Source organism: Hemiscyllium ocellatum, chromosome 25 (genome assembly GCF_020745735.1).
Source record: "Hemiscyllium ocellatum isolate sHemOce1 chromosome 25, sHemOce1.pat.X.cur, whole genome shotgun sequence".
Classification (NCBI taxonomy): domain Eukaryota; kingdom Metazoa; phylum Chordata; class Chondrichthyes; order Orectolobiformes; family Hemiscylliidae; genus Hemiscyllium; species Hemiscyllium ocellatum.
Window position 1 is genome coordinate 9,438,941 of NC_083425.1, and position 24,569 is coordinate 9,463,509.

The following is a 24,569-nucleotide window of genomic DNA, read 5'->3' on the forward strand; positions in this document are numbered from 1 at the left end:
GCGTTGAAGTATACGCACTTGAGCCCATCTCTGTGCCCGCAAGTATTCCCTGCCGGTACTACCTTCTCCACAGCCTCCCTACATTCTTGGACATTCTGACAAACAGCTAGCTTACTTGCTGGACTACAAGTCCGGATCCCATCCCTCTGCCAAATTAGTTTAAACCCCCCCCGAAGAGTGCTAGCAAATCTACCCCCCAGGATATTGGTGCCCTTCTGGTTCAGGTGCAACCCGTCCTGTTTGTACAGGTCCCACCTTCCCCAGAATGCAGTCCAATTGTCCAAATACCTGAAGCCCTCCCTCCTACACCATCCTTGCAGCCACGTGTTCAACTGCACTCTCTCCCTATTCCTTGCCTCACTGTCACGTGGCACCAGCAACAACCCGGAGATGACGACTCTGTCCTATCTTTTAGCTTCCAGCCTAACTCCCTGAGCTCTTGAATGACCTCCCCACCCCTCTTCCTACCTATGTCGTTGGTGGCAATGTGTACCACGACTTCTGGCTGCACACCCTCCCCCTTAAGGATTCTGAAGACACGGTCCGAGACGTCTCGGACCCTGGCACCCGGGAGGCAACAAACCATCCGAGAGTCTCGCCCATGTCCACAGAACCGCCTGTCCGTCCCTCTAACTAGAGAGTCTCCTAGAACTAGCGCTCTCCTCCTCTCCCCCTTTCCCTTCTGAGTCTCAGAGCCAGACCTCACGCCACAGACCCTGTCACTGCAGCTTACACTTGCAAGGCTGTCCCCCCCAACAGTTTCCAAAGCTGTATACTTATTGTTTAGGGGAATGACCACAGGGGAACCCTGCACTGCCTGCTTCTTCCCCTTCCCACCTCTAACTGTTACCCAGCTACCTCTGTTCTCCGGCGTAACTATGTCCCTGTAGCTTCTATCAATCACCCTCTCAGCCTCTCGAATAATCCTCAGTTCATCCAACTCCAGTTCCAGTTCCCTAACTCGTTCAGTGAGGAGCAGGATCTGACTGCGTTTCCTGCAGACGAAGTCGGCAGGAGTATCGGTGGTCACCCCTACCTCAAACATCCTGCAGGAGGAACATTCCACTGCCTGCGCTGCCATGACTGTACACTTTGTCTCCAAAACAAGAACACTGAGTCGCTTACCTGTGGACTTTAAAGTTAGGTTAGAGGAGGAGGATGGGAGGGAGGCCCTACGAAGTAGGGCCTGGGGTCTAGAACACACCCACTCAAATACCAATCACTTACCTTCCCGACCAGCTCTGCGCTCCAGCCTCACTTCCGCCCAGCTCGCGCCGCTCTCTGCGGTGAAAAGGATGTGGAAGGCTCCTTTAGGGCCTTGGATGGAGGTGAGGGAGAGATGTGGGCGCAGATGTGGGTTGTGGGGCGGGGGGGGGAAGTAGACCTGACCAGGTAGTCACGGAGGGAACGGTCTTTGCAGAAGGCGGAAAGGGGTGGGGAGGGAAATATATCCCTGGTGGTGGGGTCTTTTTGGAGGTGGCGGAAATGTCGGCGGATGATTTGGTTTATGCAAAGGTTTGTCGGGTGGAAGGTGAGCACCAGGGGCGTTCTGTCCTTATTACGGTTGGAGGGGTGGGGTCTGAGGGCGGAGGTGCGGGATGTGGACGAGATGCGTTGGAGGGCATCTTTAACCATGTGGGAAGGGAAATTGCGGTCTCTAAAGAAGGAGGCCATCTGGTGTGTTCTGTGGTGGAACTGGTCCTCCTGGGAGCAGATACGGTGGAAGCGAAGGAATTGGGAATACGGGATGGCATTTTTGCAAGAGGTAGGGTGGGAAGAGGTGTAATCCAGGTAGCTGTGGGAGTCGGTGGGTTTGTAAAAAATGTCAGTGTCAAGTCGGTCATCATTAATGGAAATGGAGAGGTCCAGGAAGGGGAGGGAGGTGTCAGAGATGGTCCAGGTAAATTTAAGGTCAGGGTAGAATGTGTTGGTGAAGTTGATGAATTGCTCAACCTCCTCACGGGAGCACGATGTGGCACCAATGCAGTCATCAATGTAGCGGAGGAAGAGGTGGGGAGTGGTGCCGGTGTAATTACGGAAGATCGACTATTCTACGTAGCCAACAAAGAGGCAGGCATAGCTGGGGCCCATAAGTGTGCCCATGGCTACCCTTTTGGTTTGGAGGAAGTGGGAGGATTTGAAGGAGAAATTAAGGGTGAGGACCAGTTCAGCCAAACGAATGAGTGTGCAGGTGTAAGGGTACAGTTGGGGACGTCGGGAGAGGAAAAAACGGAGGGCTTGGAGGCCCTGGTCATGGCGGATGGAGGTGTAGAGGGATTGGATATCCATGGTGAAGATGAGGCGTTGGGGGCCGGGGAAACAGAAGTCTTGGAGGAGGTGGAGGGCGTGGGTGGTGGCTCGAACATATGTGGGGAGTTCCTGGACTAGGGGGGATAGGACAGTGTCGAGGTAGGTAGAGATGAGTTCAGTGGGGCAGGAGCATGCTGAGACAATGGGTCGGCCAGGGTGGTCAGGCTTGTGGATCTTGGGAAGGAGGTAGAACCGGGCAGTGCGGGGGTCCGGACTATGAGGTTGGAAGCTGTGGATGGGAGATCTCCTGAGGTGATGAGGTTCTGTATGGTCTGGGAGATGATGGTTTGGTGATGGGGGGTGGGGTCATGGTTGATGGGGCGGTAGGAAGAGGTGTCCTCGAGTTGGCATTTGGCTTCAGCGGTGTAGAGGTCAGTGCGCCAGACTACCACTGCACCCCCTTTATCTGCTGGCTTGATGGTGAGGTTGGGATTGGAGGGCTGCGCATTGTGAGGGTGAGAGGTTGGAGTGGGGGAGGGGGCTAGACAGGTTGAGGTGGCTAATGTCCTGGCGGCAGTTGGAAATGAACAAATCAAGGGCAGGTAATAGGCCAGCGCGGGGTGTCCAGGTGGATGCAGTGTGTTGGAGATGGGCGAAGGGGTCCTCGGAAGGTGGGCGAGAATCCTGATTGTGAAAGTAAGCTCGTAGGCGGAGGTGGCGGAAGAAGTGTTCAACATCACAGCGTGTATTAAATTCATTGATGCATGGATGGAGGGAGATGAAGGTGAGTCCTTTGCTGAGGATTGACCGTTCGTCCTCAATGAGGGGAAGGTCTGGAGGGATGGTGAAAACTTGGTAGGACTGGAAGCTGGGATCTGGTCTGAGTGTGGAGCTGGGAGTGGGGGCAGAGCCAGTAACTGGAGTGGGTGTGAAGCACATTTCTAATCTAATCTTTTGCTTAGTAAAGAACCAATGTCTGTTTCGTCTGCTTTCTACCATCTGCTGGAATGATGCAATATTTTTTATTGAATTTTTGACTAATAATAATGATCAATCTCTATCAAATAATACATGATTTGAGGTCATCTGTCGCTCCCAAATATGCTACAAAAATCATATGTCGGGTATTAAATCACAGCCATGCCTGTAATTGTTATAATGGGCAAACATCAGCAAACATTCTTTGATTGTGAAAAATATACTCAAAAATTCTGGAAATACTTATCTGTGACAGTATCTGTAGAGAATGAAAATGAATTACATCTTTGTGACCGTACCTCATGCTTTTGGATCATTTGATGGTGGTTTGGAACAGGAGTCTGCACCTATCAGAGGCCTGCTGTAGCAAATTCTAGAACCCCTTATACTGTCTGGCTTATATTAACTCATTCAACACTGGTCCAGACTTAATTTTGGTATCTTTAGGTCCATGTGACTCAGTTTTTTTTATTAACTTTGGCTGTTTATACAGTGAGCAGACTTATTTTTATGACCCTTCGAGTGGCAACGGCTAAAACACTGTTGCGGTTGCAGCAAGGACTCGCTGTTTTGCACTGATAGGAAAAGACCTGCCAAAGGTGGAGTAAATCTGTTTCCAATTCAGCTAAGAGCCTAACCTTTCTACAAAGGTTACCACTTTAATTGCAACAGTAGAGTCCATGTGAAACACACTGACGTGAAGAAATATTTCCTGTTGTAGGCTATATGTGAACTGGCGGTTTCTGCGAGGTATCGAAGCCCAGTTTCTTGCCTTGCAGAAAGGATTCAATGAGGTGATCCCACAGCATCTGCTGAAAACATTTGATGAGAAGGAGTTGGAAGTGAGTACCAAGTTTTTACCTAATTTAGTGAGGTAATAGTGTTTCCGACATGTATACTCATCTCTGTTCTGGAGGTGATTCAACCTTTTGTTCAAACTAAAAAAAAAAGAAACTGCTTGAAAATGGATTGATTTTTACATTTGGTGGTGAAGTGGTGTACATCAGTAACTTTTTTGCATTTTTTTATATTGGTGTATGTAGGTCATAGGTTGAGGGATGCCTTTATAGATTGCAAACCTTGGTCATTTTAAATTATTCACCAAGAAATATACTACTCTGTGCTGTCTCTGAAGCTGTTCACCAGCACTTTACCCAATGACTAATTTTATCCATCCATAATGGCCAGTAGTATTTGTGTATTCATCATACTCAACCTACATTTTGTGATTTTAAATAATATGAACTGGGGTTGAAGATGTTTTTAATTTGTTCATGCGATGTGGTGTTGCTGTCCAGGCCAGCATTTATTACCCATTCCAGATTGCCCAGAGGGAAGTTCAGAATAAACCACATTACTGTGGTCTGGAGCCACATCTCGGTCAGACCAGGTTTAGAAAGCAGAATTCCTGAACTGGAGGATATTAACGAACCAAATGTGTTTTTTTCTGGCAATTGACCATAGTTACATGGTTGACATTAGTCTAGCATTTTATTCCAGTTTTTATTGAATTCAAATTTCAGCTGCTGCCATGGTGGGGTGTGAACCCATATCCTCAGCACATTAGCCTGGGGCTCGCATTTGATCGGTTGAACTCCATCTGCTATATCTCTGCCCAACTCTCCGATCTATGTATATTCTGTTGCATTCTCTGACAGTCCCCTTCACTATCTGATACTCCACCAGTCTTCGTGTCATCTGCAAACCTGCTAATCAGACCACCTATACCTTCCTCCAGTTCATTTATGTATGTCACAAACAACTATGGTCCCAACACTGATCCCTGTGGAATACCACTGGTTACAGGTCTCCATTTTGAGAAACTCCCTTCCTCTACTACTGTCTCCTGCTGTCCAGCCAGTTCTCTATCCATCTAGCTAGTACACCCTGGACCCTATGTGACTACACTTTCTCCATCAGCCTACCATGGGGAACCTTATCAAATGCCTTATTGAAGTCCATGTATATGATATCTATACCCTTCCCACATCAATCAACTTTGTCACTTCCTCAAAGAATTCTTTTAAGTTGATAAGACATGACCTTCCCTGCACGAAATCATGTTGTCTAACCCATTTTCTTCCAATTGTAAATAGATCCTATCCCTTAGTATCTTCTCCAGCAGCATCCCTACCACTGATGTCAGGCTCACTGGTCTATAATTACCTGGATTATCCCAGTTACCCTTTTTAAACAAGGGGATAATATTAGCAATTCTCCAGTCCTCCGGGACCTCACCTGTGTTAAAGAATGCTGCAAAGATATCTGTTAAGGCCCCAGCTATTTCCTCTCTTGCTTCCCTCATTTATGTGGGATAAATCCCATCCGGTCCTAAGGACTTATCCATCTTAATGCCTTTTAGAATACTCAACACTTCCTCCTTATGCCAACTTGACCTACTGTAATCAAACATCTATCCCTAACTGACACTAAGTACTCATTTAAGAATCTCACCCATTTTCTCTGACTCCAGCATAACTTTCCTCGTTTGTTCTTGAGTGGGCTAACCCTTTCTCTAATTACCCTCTTGCTCCTTATATGTGAATAAAAGGCTTTGGGATTCTCTTTAACCTTGTTTACTAATGATATTTCATGACTCTTTTAGCCCTCTTAATTCCTCGTTTCAGATTGATCCGTCTTTCCCAGTATTTTTCCAAAACTTTGTCTGTTTTCAGTCGCCCAGACCTTAAGTATGCTTCCTTTTTCCTCTTAGCTAGTCTCATAATTTCACCTGTCATCTTTAATCTTGCCATTTCAATCCCTCATTTTCATAGGAATATGTCTGTCCTGTGCTCTAATCAACCTCTCTTTAAAAGCCTCTCACATATCAAATGTGGATTTACCTTCAAACAGCTGGACCCAATCCACATTCCCAACTCCTGCCAAATCTTGCTATAGTTGGCCTTATCCCACTTTTGTACTCTTCCTTTAGGACCACTCTCCTCTTTATCCTTAAGTAATCTAAAACTTAGGAATTGAGATCACTGTTCCCAAAGCAATCCCCTACTGAAACTTCAGCCACCTGGCCGGGCTCGTTCCCCAGCACCAGGTCCAGTTTGGTCCTTCCGGAGTTGGACTATTTACATACTGCTCCAGAAAACCCACCTGGACGCTTCTTACAAATTCTGCTCCATCTAGACCTCTAACACTAAGTGAATCCCAGCCAATGTTGGGAAAATGAAATATCCTATTACCACTACCATGTTGCTCCTCCAACTTTCCATAATCTGTTTACATATCTGTACCTCTGCCTCACGCTCGCTGTTGGGGGGGAGAGTCTGTAGTCCAGCCCCATCATTGTAACCGCACCCTTCCTATTTCTGAGCTCTGCCTTTTGCCTCACTACTCAAGTCTTCCATCGTGCCCTCCCTCAGCACAACTGTGATATCCTCTCTCACCAGTAACATAACTCCTCCACCCCTTTTACCTCCATCTCCATCCTGCCTGAAGCATTAATATCCAGGGATATTTAATTGCCAATCAACACCTCTATGACTATACCCTTCCCTCAACCAAGTCTCAGTAATAGTAATAAAATCATACTCCCGGGTACTAATCCAGGCCCTAAGTTCATCTGCCTTACCTTCTACACATCTCACATTAAAACAGATGCACCTCAGACCACCTGGCCCTTTGTGTTCATGATCTACTCCCTGCATTCTCTTCCCCTTAGTCACGCTGACTTCAGTATCTAGTTCCTTACAGTTGCTACCTCCTTACTGTCCATTAACCCCCTCATTTGGTTCCCATCCCCCTTCCACATTAGTTTAAATCCTCCCCAACAGCATTAGCAAAAGTACCCACAAAGACATTGGTTCCAGTCCAACCCAGGTGTAGACCGTTCAATTTTTAATAGTTTTACCTCTCCCAGAACCAGACCAAAGAGGTAGCCATGGGCACACGTATGGGCCCCAGCTATGCCTGTCTCTGTTGGCTATGTAGAACAGTTGATCTTCCGTAATTACACCGGCACCACTCCCCACCGCTTCCTCCGCTACATTGATGACTGCATTGGCGCCACCTCGTGCTCCCACAAGGAGACTGAGCAATTCATCACCTTCACCAACACACTCCACCCTGACCTTAAATTTTCCTGGACCATCTCTGACACCTCCCTCCCCTTCCTGGACCCCTCCATCTCCATTAATGACGACTGACTTGACACTGACATTTTTTACAAACCCACCGACTCCCTCAGCTACCTGGATTACATCTCTTCCCACCCTACCTCTTGCAAAAATGCCATCTCGTATTCTCAATTCCTCCACTTCCGCCGTATCTGCTCCCAGGAGGACCAGTTCCACCACAGAACACACCAGATGGCCTCCTCCTTTAGAGACCGCAATTTCCCTTCCCACAAGGTTAAAGATGCCCTCCAACGCATCTCGTCCACATCCCGCACCTCCGCCCTCAGACCCCACCCCTCCAACCGTAACAAGGACAGAACGCCCCTGGTGCTCACCTTCCACCCTACAAACCTTTGCATAAACCAAATCATCCGCCGACATTTCCTCCACCTCCAAAAAGACCCCACCACCAGGGATATATTTCCCTCCCCACCCCTTTCCGCCTTCCGCAAAGACCGTTCCCTCCGTGACTACCTGGTCAGGTCTACTCACCCCCCCCCCCCCCCCCCCCCCCCCCCAACCCACCCTCCCATCCTGGCACCTTTCCCTGCCACCTCAGAACCTGTAAAACCTGTGCCCATACCTCCTCCCTCACCTCTATCCAAGGCCCTAAAGGAGCCTTCCACATCCATCAAAGTTTTACCTGCACATCCACTAATATCATTTATTGAATCCTTTGCTCCTGATGCGGTCCCCTCTACATTGGGGAGACTGGACGCATCCTAGCAGAGCGCTTTAGGGAACATCTCCGGGACACCCGCACCAATCAACCACACTGCCCCGTGACCCAACATTTCAATTCCCCCTTCCACTCTGCCGAGGACATGGAGGTCCTGGGCCTCCTTCACCGCCGCTCCCTCACCACCAGACGCCTGGAGGAAGAACGCTTCATCTTCTGCCTCGGAACACTTCAACCCCAGGGCATCAATGTGGACTTCAACGGTTTCCTCATTTTCCGCTTCCCCCACCTCACCCTAGTTCCAAATCTCCAGCTCAGCACTGTCCCAATGACTTGTCCAGACTTGTCCTACCTACCTATCTCCTTTTCCACCTATCCACTCTACCCTCTCCTCCCTGACCTATCACCTTCATCCCCTCCTCCACTCACCTATTGCACTCCATGCTACTTTCTCTCCACCCCCACCCTCCCCTAGCTTATCTCTCCACGCTTCAGGCTCTCTGCCTTTATTCTTGATGAAGGGCTTTTGCCCGAAACGTCGATTTCGCTGCTCGTTGGATGCTGCCTGAACTGCTGTGCTCTTCCAGCACCACTAATCCAGAATCTGGTTTCCAGCATCTGCAGTCATTGTTTTTACCTTTTTTATCTCCCAGAACCAGTCCCAATGTCCCAGAAATTTGAATCCCTCCCTCCTGCACCATCTCTCAAGCCACTCATTCATCCTGCTTATTCTTTCATTCTTACTCTGACTAGCATGTGGCACTGGTAGCAATCCTGAGATTGCTACCTCTGAGGTCCTACTTTTTAACTTGGCTCCTAACTCCCTCAATTCTGCTTGTGAGACCTCATCCCCTTTTTTACCTACGTCATTGGTGCCTATATGCACCACAGCAGCTGGCTGTTCACCCTCCCACTTCAGAACGTTCTGTAGCCAGTCTGAGACATTCCTGTCCCGTGCACCTGGAAGGCAACATACCATTTGGATGCCTTGTTTTCGACAATAAAACTGCCTATCAACTCTCCTTACAATTGAATCCCCTATTGCTATAGCCCTTCCACTCTTTCTGCTGCCCTTCTGTACAGCAGAGCCAGCCACAGTGCTATGAACTTGGCTACTACTGCCTTCCCCTGGTGAGCCATCTTCCCCCAACAGTATCCAAAATGGTATACCTGTTTTGGATGGAGATGACTGCTAGGGACACCTGCACTGTCTTCCTGCTCTTTCTCTGCCTTATGCTCACCCATTCCCTTTCTCCATCAGCAAACCTAATCTGCGGTGTGACCAGTTCGCGAAACGTACTATCCACAACCACCTCAGCATCGTGTATGCTCCAAAGTGAGTCCATCCGCAGCTCCAGAGCCGTCGTGCGGTCTAACCAGAGCTGCAGCTGCACACACTTCCTGCATGTGAAGGAGTCAGGGACATCATCAGCCGCGTCCCTAACTCCCACACTGAGCAAGAGGAGCATAGTATGGGTCTGAGATCTCCTGCCATTTTTACTCTTCAGCTTAACTTAGTTTAACTACAATATCAAGTAATAGATAAATGAAAAAAGAAATTTTTTTTTACCAATCACACAATAAAAAATAAATAGAAAATCCTCCCTTTATCAATGCACCACAGTTTTATTTTGCTTAAAGGAGGACGATGATTGGGACACACTACACGTGTAGTGTCTCTGGTTCAGCCACTGCTGAAATATATCAGTTCACTCAGCTTCCCAGAGTGCAATTCGATCACTCCCATTCGATCACTCCCACTGCTGGAGGCATTCATAAACTTTTGTGTGAAGAAATCTCTCCTCATCCCAGTTCTCTGACCTCTTAGTCTAAGATTTTGGCCCCATTTCTAGACTTGCAGATTGAGGAAAATGGCAGAGATACATTGTGAAAAAATTTTAAATGACCAAGGTCTACGGAAACATTTTCACCACACAAGTACCAGGCAATGGTCATTACCAAAAAGCAAGAATCTAACCACGTCACTTGACATTCAAACTCCCTCACAATCAACAACCTATGAGTTATCAATGAGCATAAACTGAACTGGACCAGCCATTTAAATAATCAAGAGTGTGCTGCTGGAAAAGCACAGCAGGTCAGGCTGCAGCCAAGGAGGAGAATCGACGTTTCGGGCATAAGCCCTTCGTCAGGAATGGCTGTTGAAGGGCTTATGCCCGAAACATCAATTCTCCTGCTCCTCGGATGCTGTCTGACCTGCTATGCTTTTCCACCACCATACCCTCGACATCTGCAGTCCTCCCTTTCTCCCAGCCATTTAAATGCTCTGGCGATAAGAACAGATCAGAAACTGGGAATTCTACAGTGAGTAACTTACTTCATGCCTCATCAAAGCCAATCCCCAGTCTACAAAGCACAAGTCAGAAGTGTGATGGAATACTCATCACCTGAATGGACAAATGTAGATCCACTGATGCTCAAGAAGCTTGACACCATTTGAAATTAAGCATCCTACTTGATTGGCATCCCATCTCCCATTTAACATGCTTACCCTTCACTGCAAATATATAATGGTAGCAGGGTGTGGCATTTATAAAATGTTCTGCAGTAACTCACCAAGGCTCCTTTGACGACGCTTTCCAAACCTAAAGGGATAAGGGTAGAAGATGCGTGGAAGCACCATTGCAAGTTACAAGGTAATTTTAAGCATAGTTTCCTTCCTTGGAAGCATATTGTTCTTTCACTGTCACTGGGGCAAAACCCTGGACTCCCTTCCTTTCCAACAGTACTGTGGATGTTGATTGCCACAGTTTAGGGTAGCAGCTCACCACCATTTTCTCCAAGACCGTTTAAGGATGGGTGTGATGGCTATCTGAGCCAGCGAAATCCACCTCACAGGAACAAATTGTTTTAAAAATTCAATTTAATATTTCTTCAGAACCCTATTTATGATGCCCTCATTGTACAGCTACTCCTACTAGACGTTGTGTGTTCGGTAATTGCAGGGCAATCTTTGAACTGAAGTTGACAGTGTTGTCCTGTGTCGCCTGTTCTAACAAGGCTGATCAGTCATACTGCTTGAGCAAGTTAAGGCAGCTGACTCAGTAAGAGAATTGACATCCAAGGGAGAGGAAGAAACAAAAAGATCCAAAAGCAGGTTTAAGGAAACAATCCTAAAGTAAGAAAGAAGTGCTTCAATTTACATTGCTTCAGGGCATCCCAAAGAAACTATCAAAGTTCCTTGCAGACATAAAAACTATTTTAATAAGATGGAATATAGAACATAGAACATAGAAAAATACAGCGCAGTACAGGCCCTTCGGCCCTCGATGTTGCGCTGATCCAAGCCCACCTAACCTACACTAGCCCACTATCCTCCATATACCAATCCAATGCCCGTTTAAATGCCCATAAAGAGGGAGAGTCCACCACTGTTACTGGCAGGGCATTCCATGAACTCATGACTCGCTGAGTAAAGAATCTACCCCTAACATCAGTCCTATACCTACCACCCCTTAATTTAAAGCTATGCCCCCTCGTAATAGCTGACTCCATACGTGGAAAAAGGTTCTCATGGTCAACCCTATCTAAACCCCTAATCATCTTGTACACCTCTATCAAGTCACCCCTAAACCTTCTTTTCTCCAATGAAAACAGTCCCAAGTGCCTCAGCCTTTCCTCATACGATCTTCCTACCATACCAGGCAACATCCTGGTAAACCTCCTCTGCACCCGTTCCAGAGCCTCCACATCCTTCCTATAGTATGGCGACCAAAACTGCGCACAATACTCCAGATGCGGCCAGAGTCTTATACAACTACAACATGACCTCAGGACTCCGGAACTCAATTCCTCTACCAATACAAGCCAGTACGCCATATGCCTCCTTCACAGCACTATTTACCTGGGTGGCAACTTTCAGAGATCTGTGTACATGGACACCAAGATCCCTCCGCTCATCCACACTACCAAGTATCAATATCAAAAGCTAAAGAACTTCAAGAAAATTGTATAGTTCTTGGTATAGTCTGAATCATCATAAATTAATCTATTAAAGTTGTGTACAACTTTGAAGAAGCAAACAAAATTTAAGTAGGTTCATTGGACTAAATGTAGTTACAACATTTAAGCTACATTAAGTAAGCAAGCAATGGTCTGGAGAAGGAAAAACTGTCTTCATATGTTAATTTGGCATGCTTTTATTGACTCTTCCCAGCTAATTATCTGTGGACTTGGCAAGATCGATATTAACGACTGGAAATCAAACACTAGGTTAAAACACTGTACGCCAGATAGCAATATTGTTAAGTGGTTCTGGAAGGCAGTGGAGTCTTTTGATGAAGAAAGGCGAGCTCGATTGCTCCAGTTTGTGACAGGATCCTCTCGAGTGCCTCTGCAGGGTTTTAAAGCATTACAAGGTGAGTGTGATTTTGAGGCTGTGTACAGTTATGTGTACTATAATAAAACAAACAAAAGCATAAGCTTGATTATTTCTTTCCACCTGTGTGCCAAAAGGACAGGGAGCAATACATACTATCGTTGTGACATTGGGTAAAAGAAGCCATTGATTTACAAGGCACAACATCTTTGGAGTTATATATTGTGAAACCAAACACTTGCTAAGATTACAAATCATTTTAAGTATATTGATATTTAAAACAGTCTTCGTAATACTGCAGGTGCAGCAGGTCCAAGGCTCTTCACCATTCACCAGATTGATGCCAGCACCAACAACCTCCCCAAAGCACATACCTGGTATGCAGTTGTATTTATTTTTGTGCTTTTACTGTCTGTTAATGTTTGCATTAGTAGCTCTAGAATTCAAAAGAAACTAGAGAATGTAAGTGAAAACATTGATAATTTCTCCATTTTAATGGATTACTCTAACATAGTAAGATCATATCTTCGTGAGTTAGCCCATCCCATTCCATTTGTTCCAGACTTGGCAGGAATTATTTAAAGAAAGGAATGGATAGTCATATATATGGAACCTGCCATTCATAATTTTCTGTCATCATGTAGCTCTTTCATTCTTGTTCCCTGGGGTGAACAGATTACAGTATAATGCATAGGAGTGAATGTTATTGCATAATTTGTTTTGAGCTTTATATCTGGCTATTAAAGATTATGAATGCAGCCTAAGAATGTTACAGATAATAAGACAGTAATAAAAGGAGTCCTTGGGGGGAGGGAGAAAATGCACAGTCATGTCCAGAGACTTGAGGAACCGACTTTGAGACAATGTAACTGCGTGCATGATTTATAACCTGGATAGTAAAACCTATTTCTTGACTGTTTTCTTCCCAGCTTTAATAGAATTGACATTCCTCCCTACGAGAACTATGAAAAACTCTATGAAAAGCTGCTAACAGCCATTGAAGAGACTTGTGGGTTTGCTGTGGAATGATTGCTTTGTGCATCATGGGACTTCCGTACGCACCTGTCAGTGAGGGCTTTCTCCTGCCGAGGTTCCAGCCGTGCTTGGAATATACAGGATGTCTTTCCCTTACCTAGCGAGAGCACAGCAAGAGGAATTGGATGATTAGGGAATTTTGAGGAATTTGGTCACCTGGCGTTTGCCATGAGACTATCAGCTGCTAAACTAATACCTGGAAAATTACAAACTGCTAGCTTTTTATGATCTGACCAGTTAGCAGTATTCTTGATAGCGTTTCTGACTTAAAAGACTACTACAACAATTTTGACATCTGTCTTAAGCCCATCTTCTCCTTACTAATGGATAATACCCTGATGCATCATGATGTAGACTGCAGCAATTGGTACAACAAAATTATTGTTGGGCTGACATGACTATACCATCATTGCACCTTTTTTCCTACTGGTCATTCATTTGGTAGTGAAGCTGCAAAATTATCAACAGTGCAGTAACTGAGCTGTTATAAAGTAAATATTCCAAATGAATTCTCAAATGGAAAATTGGCTTTTGTTATGTTTTCAGTGTTCTTCCTGGTGTGTTGCAGACTTGAACCAATGTCTGTTAGGCAAATAATTTTGTACAAAATCATCGCAGGAGAAACATTCCACTTTATTTCAGCCAACTCAGCCATAACCACTTTTCTCCAACCCCTCCCAAAAATGACAGGGAGGAATATTTTTTATGAACTGCATATTACCAGCCAGCATTGCTAACTGGGAATTTTCTTTTGTTATTGCATCAGTTATATTACATGACAAGGGATAATTACTCCTTTATAGTATATTAAAAGCAACAACACTCTACAATGCGATGTTGGTTTATGCTCTCAGAAAGTTTTCTAACATGAAATGTGTGAGTATATTCCATCTTTTATTAGTTATAGCGGGGCTGAGACAAACTTCATTGTATAGCCAACAATTATTAAAGCAAAAGTTAAATATATAAATTAAAGAGAGTTGTCCTCGGTTATGCTTTTCTATCCATAGATGAATTATGACTTGTATATTAAATTGAGGCAGCTCAAAACCCCACATTGACTTTTTTTATATAAAGAGTTTGAGATCATTGTTTTTTTTTGTAATTTTAATGATAGGATATGTTCTGCAGATCCTATCCATTCACATGAGTTTTAATATATTTATAACCTGTCAAATAGTATTTCTGTACTGGGAGCACCTGTTGATACAGCAATCTTATTTTTTTTTTGCCCTGCACTGCTGCCTATCAATTGCAAGAGCATCATCCAGCAGTGAAGTGTCCTGCAGTGGTGCTTTGTACAGTCTTGGGTGAGGCATATATATAAATCTGAGGCTAATACTGTGACTATTACAACTTTTTAAGTTAATTGTATCTTAACTTTTTTATTTTAAACCACTTTTTGCACATCTTAGGACTTTAGTTCTGTTTGGTTTGTTGACCTTTCCCTCCCCTCTCCTACCCATCCTGAAAGGTTGACAGCTGACATCCCATGACCTGAACAAAGTCTTTAATGGACATTTACAGCTGTGTTCTTCTGATGAATGCCCAATGCACACGTGGTCTATTTTCATGATCTGTTCAAAACCATCCATAACACTACACCTAAGTTTATCAATAATGGATTTAAAATGAGAAGGAAAAGCTAAAATCAGCAATTAGAGTGTTGCTCTTGTAATAGACTGCATGCTTCATCATACAGCCAATAGCTCCTAGCATGCGCCCATGGCTTCACAGACTTGAAATATGCTGAATAAATGGAATAATATGTTATAGGAGCAGTTCACTGTATGTAACACTTATTGGTTAATAGAATATTGTCTACCAGTTGTTAAAATCTTTTTTTATATAGATGTAATTAGTTTACAATTAATCCCTTGGCTTTACTTCCCAGTTCTTAAAAACACCATATTTTATTTTGTTTTTAGGTTTTTCTTATTTCCATTTTATTTTGTATTTATTACAGAGTGTTTTAGCGTTGTTAACACATTGTATTTCACTCCCGCTGTTACATGGGCTTTAATAATTAAAAAAAACAAAACTGTATGGAAAACAAAACTTTGCGTGTGTACCCATGCAGAAATGAGCAATAAAGTGTATGCTGTTTGCACCCTCACAGCATAACCAGTTCAGTTTATATTTGCCTTCTGTCTGTTAACTGCTCAGCCACTTCAAGTCAATAATCAATACTGAAAAAATGATATCCCGCTTTAGTAGATCATAAAACTTAATTCTTCAATTAAATCCTTACCTACTGTGAATTTTAGGTTATTATATAACTGCACTCATGTGAACCACTCAGAGTGGGAAAGGAAACCCAGGTTAAATCTAAGTTCTGTGCAGTGTTGAGAAATCTCAGCCAGTGTGGAATTTAGAGAGGTTCCCGAGTTCCATTTTCAGTATCCTTGATGGAGTTCCCACATTTGATCACTATCTACTTCTGCTAAGTAGACATAACTAGATTTGTCTGAATTTAGGATTAAACTCCTGCATATAACCCAAAAAGCTTTTCTTTTATTTTGCTTGGAAAGGTTCGTTTTCAAAGGTATTTATCAGTAATATACAGAAAAGACAGATTGAACATATTTGAGAATATTTTAATATGCAATCAAGGCTGACAGCCCTAATATCAAGTTAAAACAGATTTGTGTTTGTTACGTCTGTATGCTTAAGCGCCACACCTCTGACCTATCTCCGGAACCCCTTCCTGAGAATCCCATCTCTCATCTGTATCGTCAGTCTGATTCTATTTGTCTCAATGCAGACCCCGAAGCGCTCTTCTCCATGACGTGCAAATGTCTCCTTTTGTAATAAAAATAGGCAATTGTCTTTTGAAAGGTCCTATTTTGGATATAGTTCTTTCACTCTTTCAGGTAATATGTTCCAGATCAAGTTCTTTTCTGCAGCAAGTCATCATCCTTGTCCCTGGTGTTTTGCTAAGTATTTTAAATCATTACCCTTCTGTTATCATTTCTATTGTCCTTCACCCTGTTCCTATTTATGAACATATCATTTAACCTTCCCTTAACATTTGTTGCAGAGGAGAATAAATCCTCAAAACCGCTCTCTCATTCCCAGTACTGAACTCCCATGTACCCTCCTCAATTTGTTCTGCCTTCTTCAAAATGTGTAATATGACTAATCCACAACTTTCTATCATTGGTTCTTGAAAGGTATACCATGAAGATGTCTGAGAATTTCTGTGTGTATTACAGGCAGATTGAATTCACAAAAGCTGCAACCAGAATTAAACCAAAAACTTACTTCATTGCATTTTACAAAATTAACAAAGAATTGGGGTAACTTAAAGATTGATCTTCTTTTGGGCATCAAATGGTTATTTCGTATTTGTCTGTTAACTTGAATTTACTTCCAAGTATAGTTCACATTTAAAGAAATGTTTCAAAGTCCTGTGCACGTTAAATTAGGAGAATCACCAGAGTGACAGAATGGCTAAATCTTGATTTCAATTGAATCTAATTCCCAACTATGTTTTTCAGAACATGGGTGCTCTGACTGAGCACTGTAATAAACAAACAAGACTTCTAGTCTAGCAACAGGTAGGGAGGAGGGACTTGGGGGAGGGACACTGGAAATACAATAGCCGGAAGGAGGTTAAGGTGAGGGTGATAGGCCGGAGTAGGGGTGGGGGCGGAGAGGTCAGGAAGAAGATTGCAGGTTAGGAAGGTGGTGCTGAGTTAGAGGGTTGGGACTGAGACAAGGTGGGGGGGGAGGGGAAATGAGAAATCTTGAGTTCATCCTTTGTCGTTGGAGGGTTCCTAGGCAGAAGATGAAGCGCTCTTCTCCAGCCGTCGTGTTGCTATGGTCTGGTGATGGAGTAGTCTAAGGACCTGCATGTCCTTGGTGGAGTGGGAGTGGGAGGGGGAGTTGAAGTGTTGAGCCATGGGGTGGTTGGGTTGGTTGGTCCGGGTGTCCCAGAGGTGTTCTCTGAAAACGTTCCGCAAGTAGGCGGCCTGTCTCCCCAATATGGAGGAGGCCATATCGGGGCAGCAGATGCAGTAAATGATGTGTGTGGAGGTGCAGGTGAATTTGTGGGGGATATGGAAGGATCCCTTGGGGCCTTGGAAGGAAGGGGGGAGGTGTGGGCGCAAGTTTTGTATTTCTTGCGGTTGCAGGGGAAGGTGCTGGGAGTGGAGGTTGGGTTGGTGGGGGGTGTGGACCTGACAGAGTCATGGAGGGAGTGGTCTTTTTGGAACGCTGATAGGGGAGGGGAGGGAAATGTATCCCTGGTGGTGGGGTCCGTTTGGAGGTGGTGGAAATGACAATGGATGATACAATGTATATGGAGGTTGGTGGGGTGATAGGTGAGGACCAGTGGGTTCTGTCCTGGTGGCGATTGGAGGGGCGAGGCTCAAGGGCAGAGAAGCAGGAAAACTTGCGCTCATCTTCTGCCGAGGAACCCTCCAACCACAAGGGATGAACTCAGATTTCTCCAGTTTCCCCTTGTCCCAACTCTTGAATTCAGCACCACCTTCCTAACCTGCAATCTTCTTCCTGATCTCTCTGCCCGCACCCCCACTCCGCCTATCACCTTCACCTTAAACCTCCTTTCACCTATTGCATTTCCAACATCCATCCCTCCTCTCTGCTTGGTACACCTTCCTCATTCCTGAAGAAGGGCTCATGTCCGAAACGTCGATTCTCCTGCTCCTTGGATGCTGCAGTCCTCACTTTCTTCTAGTCTATCAACCCAGGTTTCATGCTGGGATCTGATTTGTGTAGTATTACAAGCAGCTGGGATCATAGCAGTAGCTACTATTGAATTGGTGTTGTGTTTGAACATTTTACTTCTGGCATTAATGGCTTCCAGGCTAACTTGCACTTTGTTCCTGGTCTTTGTTTTAAAACACTCAAAACGATTCTGCTTAGACATACAAAAGAATAACTCCAATTTCCATGTAAGGAAGAAAGGTAGACAGTTTCTTTAGAGTTTAAAAGGCAGAATAAAAGTTTTTAAATGACATTGAATACTGCAGCACTCTGATTCAATCATCCTATGGCAGTGAGCTACATTCTTGAACATAACTATATGGTTGGCTCAGCATTTGTGAGGCTGAGCCTCATTCATTCCTGATGAGGAGCTTATGTTCGAAACACTGACTCTCCTGCTCCTTGGATGCTGTCTCAGCTGTGCTTTTCCAGTACCACACTCTTCGCCTCCAAGCATTTTCAAAGGCAGTTACAAATCAACCACATTGAGTCTACAATGCCATGGTCTGGGCTACATGAAAAGAAAGTAATTTTAATGATAATTGTTCCTGACCCTTAGCGATTTTGAGGACAGTTGGCCCAGAGAAAAGCTTTGTATCTCTTCAAATCATGCAGTGGGACAGTGTTCAGAAAATATAGTCTAATACAGAGATAGTGCTGAAATGTTGTACAGGTTACATGGGAATTTGAAACAACCTTTTGCTGCGTACTTCAGGCAGAGGCAAGAATATCTGTCATCCTTGTGTATACAGTTATTTCACATCAAGGATCCACCTGCTGCACTGTTGTTTACTTAGAGGTAGGGAGCTGTCCAAATGTTCTTTGAGCCAGGAGGCCTCTGTTCAAGTCCCACCTGCTTCAGGTGGTATGTAATAACATCTGACCAGGTTGATGAAAATATCTAAAAACTCAATTAATAGAAAAGCTGAGGCGTGTTTAAACACAATTTGGAATGAATAGGACTCCGTTTTACAGACTACTCAAAAGATTAACAAAATTCTTGTAATGATTTTTATAAAGCAAAATTTAATAAGTTAATTTCAGGACATGATCATAAAAAGTTAGATCAATAGAACTGCCTTTCCTCTTGTAAATATGAGGGCAATAATCCACTATACAGGATAAAAATGTACAAAATCATTTGAATGGAATGAGCTTTACAGTATTAGTGTCAAACCATCTTGTAAACATTGATGCATACTAAGCAGCAGCAGGCTCTAATGGTAATCTTTTAACATGAGGCACAACGGAGTCTGCATTTCAGGCTACTAACATTATAGAATGATCTGTTCACTGATAAAAGGTATAGTAATAATTAATATTTATATTAAATCTCCAAGCCAGCATGGTACATGGGTGAAGTCATCTTAGAATGTACAATGAAACAGAAGCTAGTGTATATACACAGTAATCATCAGTTCCAACTTAAATTAACTCAAAGGGCATTAAAAAGGATCTAGATTTTAATATGGATTTGTGCTCAAGTATGATCATATGCAACTAATCAATTTCTTTGCCTGGTTAAATAAATGCAGGCAGTTTTTGGAAATTATAGTTCTTTGGTACCTGATTAAACAGGCTCTGGTCAAAGAACTCATTCCTCAGTAATGAATATTTATAATGGTATTTTACTGTACTGGAAGGATGCCATCTGAAGTTGCCGCTGTATTCTCTCTGCTTCCAATTCTCTAAAGTACACATCATCATCATCTTGTATTATCATTTCCTGAAGTTCACGAATTTCCTTTTCCATCTTTGCACGCAATTCTTTCTTCCATTTTTGGAGTGCCTAGAAATTCAAGTAGTGTTAGCAATGGAAGTTGGGTTTCAGAAGAAAATTACGATCCCTAAGCACAACTAACATAACTATGTTATTTTTCACAATGTAATTCAGCCCATCAAAGGCTCATTGTAATGTTGCACAACTAATGAGAATGCAATCAACAAGGAGTTAGACATTGAAATAAAATTTTTCACAACAATGGCAAGGTGTAGACGTTCCTATACTGCTGAGACAAAAAGATTCTTCAGTCAGTAAAGTCATCATCGTCCCAGAGCACAACAGTGCTGCTCTCGAAATAGAGACAGTAGGCGGTTTAACCAGAGGATCACCATGTCTCAAGAAAGTGGAGAGATTGAGAAAAAGGTATCTTCAGGGTGACCTGCGCTGTTGCCCAGCCTACCGGACTTATTAACAAGAATTTTGCATTTATCGCTTTGCGGTTTCTGATCAAGACTAGAGACAGCAAAATCATAGTTTACAGGTTTATGTGGTGTAGCTTTTAAAATAAAAAGATTCTTTCAGGGAGAGTCAGAGCAGAAGAAGCAAAGTTACCTTGTTCTGTGCAGTCTCCCGGATGTTAATTTTCTGCTGTTCCTGTGCCAGAGTTTCAGCCAACATTAAAAACTGCATTGAAAGTTTTAAAAAAAAAATTCAGTTCACAATTAACATGTTTGAAGTCTTAACACTTGTAGGCAATAAATTGAACATTGCTAATCATAAATTACATCCAGATCAAATTAAAGTATTGTACTAGCAAATGAACTTGCTACTTAAGTTATGATCAATTACTCAAAAAGAATTTAGTCTGCAAATTGACTGTTTGATGTCAAATACACTGAATTGATTTTCCACATTGCTTTACTTTTTTCTAGGGCAAGGCCAGTGATGCACAGAAACAACATTTTAGCCATTAGCTCTTTTCCCAGTTAATGAGTCTTGGCATAAAGGTTGCAATCCAGATTGGGACCTGAATCCATGATTTTTTCACTCCGCTTGGATTATGTGCTCAAGCCGAAGAGGTGCCTTTCAAGATCCTGTGTCCCCTCTAGTATGCATGAAAGAAGTACCATGATACAATTTAAAAGGGCAGGTGATTTCATCTAGTGTCAGAGTGAATATTTAAAATTACTAGATTTTGGTGGCATTGGTTGATCGTTTTCATAGCAAGATTCCACAAGCAGCCACATAACTGTCTACTGTATTTCTCTACACTACCAAAATGCATTTTACACTTTAAAAAGTACTTGACTGTCTATGGTGGTGCTTTGGGAAATCAGGTCTTGAAAGGCACGATATAAAATGCAAGTTTGTTTCTCCATGTTAGACATATACTGTGCTATAGTTTGTTGAAGCGGTAGTATGTTACCAGAATAAAAACTAGTTTATTGTAAGGTTCCTATCATTTCTGTACTCAAATACCTGATCTCTATAGTAATTCTCCATTGACTGCAACTCTTCCTTTTGTTGTTTCTTGTACTCCTGACGTTTCTCTTTGGTGTAAGTCTTCAATTCACGTAATCTCTGTTTCTGAATCTCCAAACCTTCCTCAAACAGGTTTTTAAAAATCTTTTGAATTAGGAAAATAACATTAGGCCACTTCCTACAGATAGAAATAAGTTACTGCATATGTCTACATTTAAAAGGCCCATAATTATGCAGGTGTTTGTCAAAAGAATTTCTCCTCATACAAACTTATTGATGTTCATTGGAATATATGTTTTGCAACAGCATATTTTGGATTGATACTTCATAAACATTCTTTAAAACATTTTAATATGGCCACCAATAATTCTGCTATATAGTGTGTTAAAGGTAGAGAAAAACATTCCAACTTAGACACTTTCATTCGATAAATTGGTGTGTATTGTAATGATCAGGAACAAAACAAGCAAGTCCTGATGAAGGGCTTATGCTCGAAACGTCGAATTCTCTATTCCTGAGATGCTGCCTGGCCTGCTGTGCTTTGACCAGCAACACATTTGCAGTCAGGAACAAAACAAGCAAGTGACTTTTAACAAAATGGGAAAATAAGGGAGGAAGAAGAGCATTATAGCCAAAATAACAGTCTTAGGTGACGAGTATTGTATGCAGTGTGAACTTCCCCTCAGGGTGGAACCAAGTGCTGATGTAGCAGCTTTGTGACAAGAGAATCCTAATATTACTGAAGGAGATTCGGACACATTTAGGACAATTTCAGACAGAGTGCAGGCATAATGTAGTTAGAGGTGAAGGAGGTAGAAAGTGTAAAAGGCATCAATTGCATAAATAGAGAAGCTCGCCCCACAAAGTGGTTGGAGATAGACAGTACCAAGATCAGAAATTGAATGGAGTCCAAAAATAGAATACAGCAAAATTGGCTGCATGGAGCTAGAAAGAGAAGAAATGTCAGGAAATGAGACCAATGACAGCAAAGCCAAATGATGGTAATGCTAAAAAGACTACTGTAAATTGATTGGTTTGTAAAACATAAGGTACAATAACCCGTCCAACCATATGGCCTAGCTAAACTCACCAACATCTGCCTCACATTAGCAATGCTGCTGCACGGTAAAAGAAGTATAAAAGTGACAGAATAGAAAGTAATTTGCCCATAGGGTCTATCTTACCCGTTCTTCTCGAGTTCTTGCTCTCATCATTTTTGCACGCAGTTGAACATGATAGTCGTTATAGTATTTCTTGGCACGGGCAATTTGCTGTCTTTGCTCCTTCATCTTGTTCTGGGCAGCTTTCTGCTGCCGAATTCGTTCTTTAAACTCTTTCTGAAGGAAGAAGGAAAAGTGAAAAGGTGGGTAGTTTGGAAGAGCTCAATACAGTACTTCAAACAGCTTAAAAGAAATTTAAGAAATTAGATAAATCCAGGGCCAAACAGAATATTAGGTAGGGAACCACAACTAGAATGAATAGATGGCTTTTGATTAGATAACCAAACAGATTGCCTACTTTGGTAAATAAAACCTGCTTGGGCACTACAGAGTATTGAACAGTCAAAATAAATAGTAATGGTTTTACAAAATTGACTGTTTAAAAAACATTCAAATTCTATTTCATCGTTTAGCCTCACCAGACGCAGATTGTGATCCTGTTCCTTTTTAATAATATTAATTAAGAGATCATGCTTTTTCTGGGCATCTTCAATCTGAAAAAAGTGAAATAAAAAGCAGTTATCATTGTTAAGCCTTGGGAGTTTGCTGTGCACGCTCAAATGGTATCCCTGCAAACCAATAATCTCTTCAAAACATTAAATATAGAAGCCATATTGCTCCTCATCCCCAAACCACTCTCAAAACACATACATTCACACACACACACAGTTCACCAGAAGTAAACAAAAAAAAACCTACTGCACAAAGAGAGATTTGGCTACAGTTCTTGAATAGAACAGGAGGCATGAAATACAACTCACTGCTGACTGCAGCTTGGCTTGGCTCCGGTCCCCGTCAAGACCAGACTTGATCAACTGTTCTATTTGCTTAAACTGCTGTTTCCACATCCTATTCATAGCATGTGGAGATAGTGGCAGATAAGGAAACTCTTCCAATAATAAAGGCAGAAGGTCATTATCCTGTATCTTCACTGCAGAAGAAAAAAAACTATGCTTAAATATCTTTGACCGGAGAAAATGACAAACAATAGTGTGTTTATATTTCTATCAAACATCATAGTCAATGCACACAGTAGGTTAAAGACAGAATTCTGGTCGGTGTCTGATGGATATTATGTTGATTGATTGGCCCTGAAGTGCATCAACCATGCACTAGCAGCTTACTGTCAGCAACTGCCTCCAACTGATGGAGACTAGCACTAGTGCTGCTGAGAACTTCGTCACCTGGAGACCCACATTCTCCAATAACAGATACAATCTGTACCTCTTGAATAGGCTGCAGTAATGCAGACAGCCATTTCCTCTCAAATAAAGTCTGTAATCACGTTTAATCCTTCTTCACAATCTGAAGTGTGGAGCAATGTTGATTGTATACAATTAAAAAGCCAAAAAGACAACCATATCAGTTGTGTGGAATGGTACGGCTTGGGTAGTGTTATAACAGAGGGACTGGAGGGTTCAGGCATGTAATTCTTTGAAGTTTGTGTCAAATATAGACAAGGTAGTTAAAAAGGTATTTAGTGTGCTTGCCTTGATTGTTTGGTCTTCATGTTGAGGTTGTACAGGACATTAGTAAGGCTTCTTTTGGAGTACCATGTCCAGTTCTGGCCACCCTCTTATAGGAAGATTATTATTAAGCTGGTGAGGGTTCAGAAGAGATTTACCAGGATGTTGCCAGGTATGAAAGGTTTGAGTTTCAAAAAATAGCCAGGACTTTTTTCACTGAAGTGAAAGGAGGTCCTGCAATGAAATGCAGGAGGTCAAGAGGTGACCTGAGAAAAATGTATAAAATCATTAGGGGGTATAGATAGGATTAGTGGTAGGTGTCTTTTCCCTTGGATGAGGGATTTCAACATGGGATTCTTAAGGTGACAGGAGAGACAGATTTAAAGAAAGGAGGTGCTTTTCAACACCCTGTATCCCCTCAAGTATGCATGAAAGATAGGGGAAATGGTTTTTTAAAAAACACAGCATATGTGGAATGAACTTCCTGAGGAAGTGGTGGAGTTGGGCACAGTTACATTTAAAAGACACTTAGATGAGTA

The 24,569-nt window shown here is 42.9% G+C and overlaps 2 protein-coding genes across 4 annotated transcripts in view; one reads left to right on the forward strand and one right to left on the reverse strand.

The window, feature by feature from the left end:
• smurf2 (SMAD specific E3 ubiquitin protein ligase 2) overlaps positions 1–15,545 on the forward strand; it is a 295,636-nt gene extending 280,091 nt beyond the window's left edge. For all 3 annotated transcript variants that reach the window (XM_060844755.1, XM_060844757.1, XM_060844756.1), the window contains 4 exons: positions 3,950–4,070; positions 12,212–12,413; positions 12,675–12,750; positions 13,303–15,545. In XM_060844755.1, the coding sequence (XP_060700738.1) occupies positions 3,950–4,070; positions 12,212–12,413; positions 12,675–12,750; positions 13,303–13,402 (499 nt within the window). In that variant the 3' untranslated portion in view covers positions 13,403–15,545. The remainder of the gene's footprint in view (positions 1–3,949; positions 4,071–12,211; positions 12,414–12,674; positions 12,751–13,302) is intronic.
• Positions 15,546–19,223: 3,678 nt separating this feature from the next.
• Positions 19,224–24,569, reverse strand: part of LOC132827921 (centrosomal protein of 95 kDa-like) — a 61,978-nt gene continuing 56,632 nt past the window's right edge. Inside the window, exons 17-22 of the mRNA XM_060844758.1 lie at positions 23,326–23,495; positions 22,984–23,058; positions 22,529–22,681; positions 21,342–21,488; positions 20,475–20,546; positions 19,224–19,928 (exon numbers count right to left, since the gene is read on the reverse strand). Coding sequence (XP_060700741.1) covers positions 19,755–19,928; positions 20,475–20,546; positions 21,342–21,488; positions 22,529–22,681; positions 22,984–23,058; positions 23,326–23,495 — 791 coding nt within the window. The 3' untranslated portion in view covers positions 19,224–19,754. The remainder of the gene's footprint in view (positions 19,929–20,474; positions 20,547–21,341; positions 21,489–22,528; positions 22,682–22,983; positions 23,059–23,325; positions 23,496–24,569) is intronic.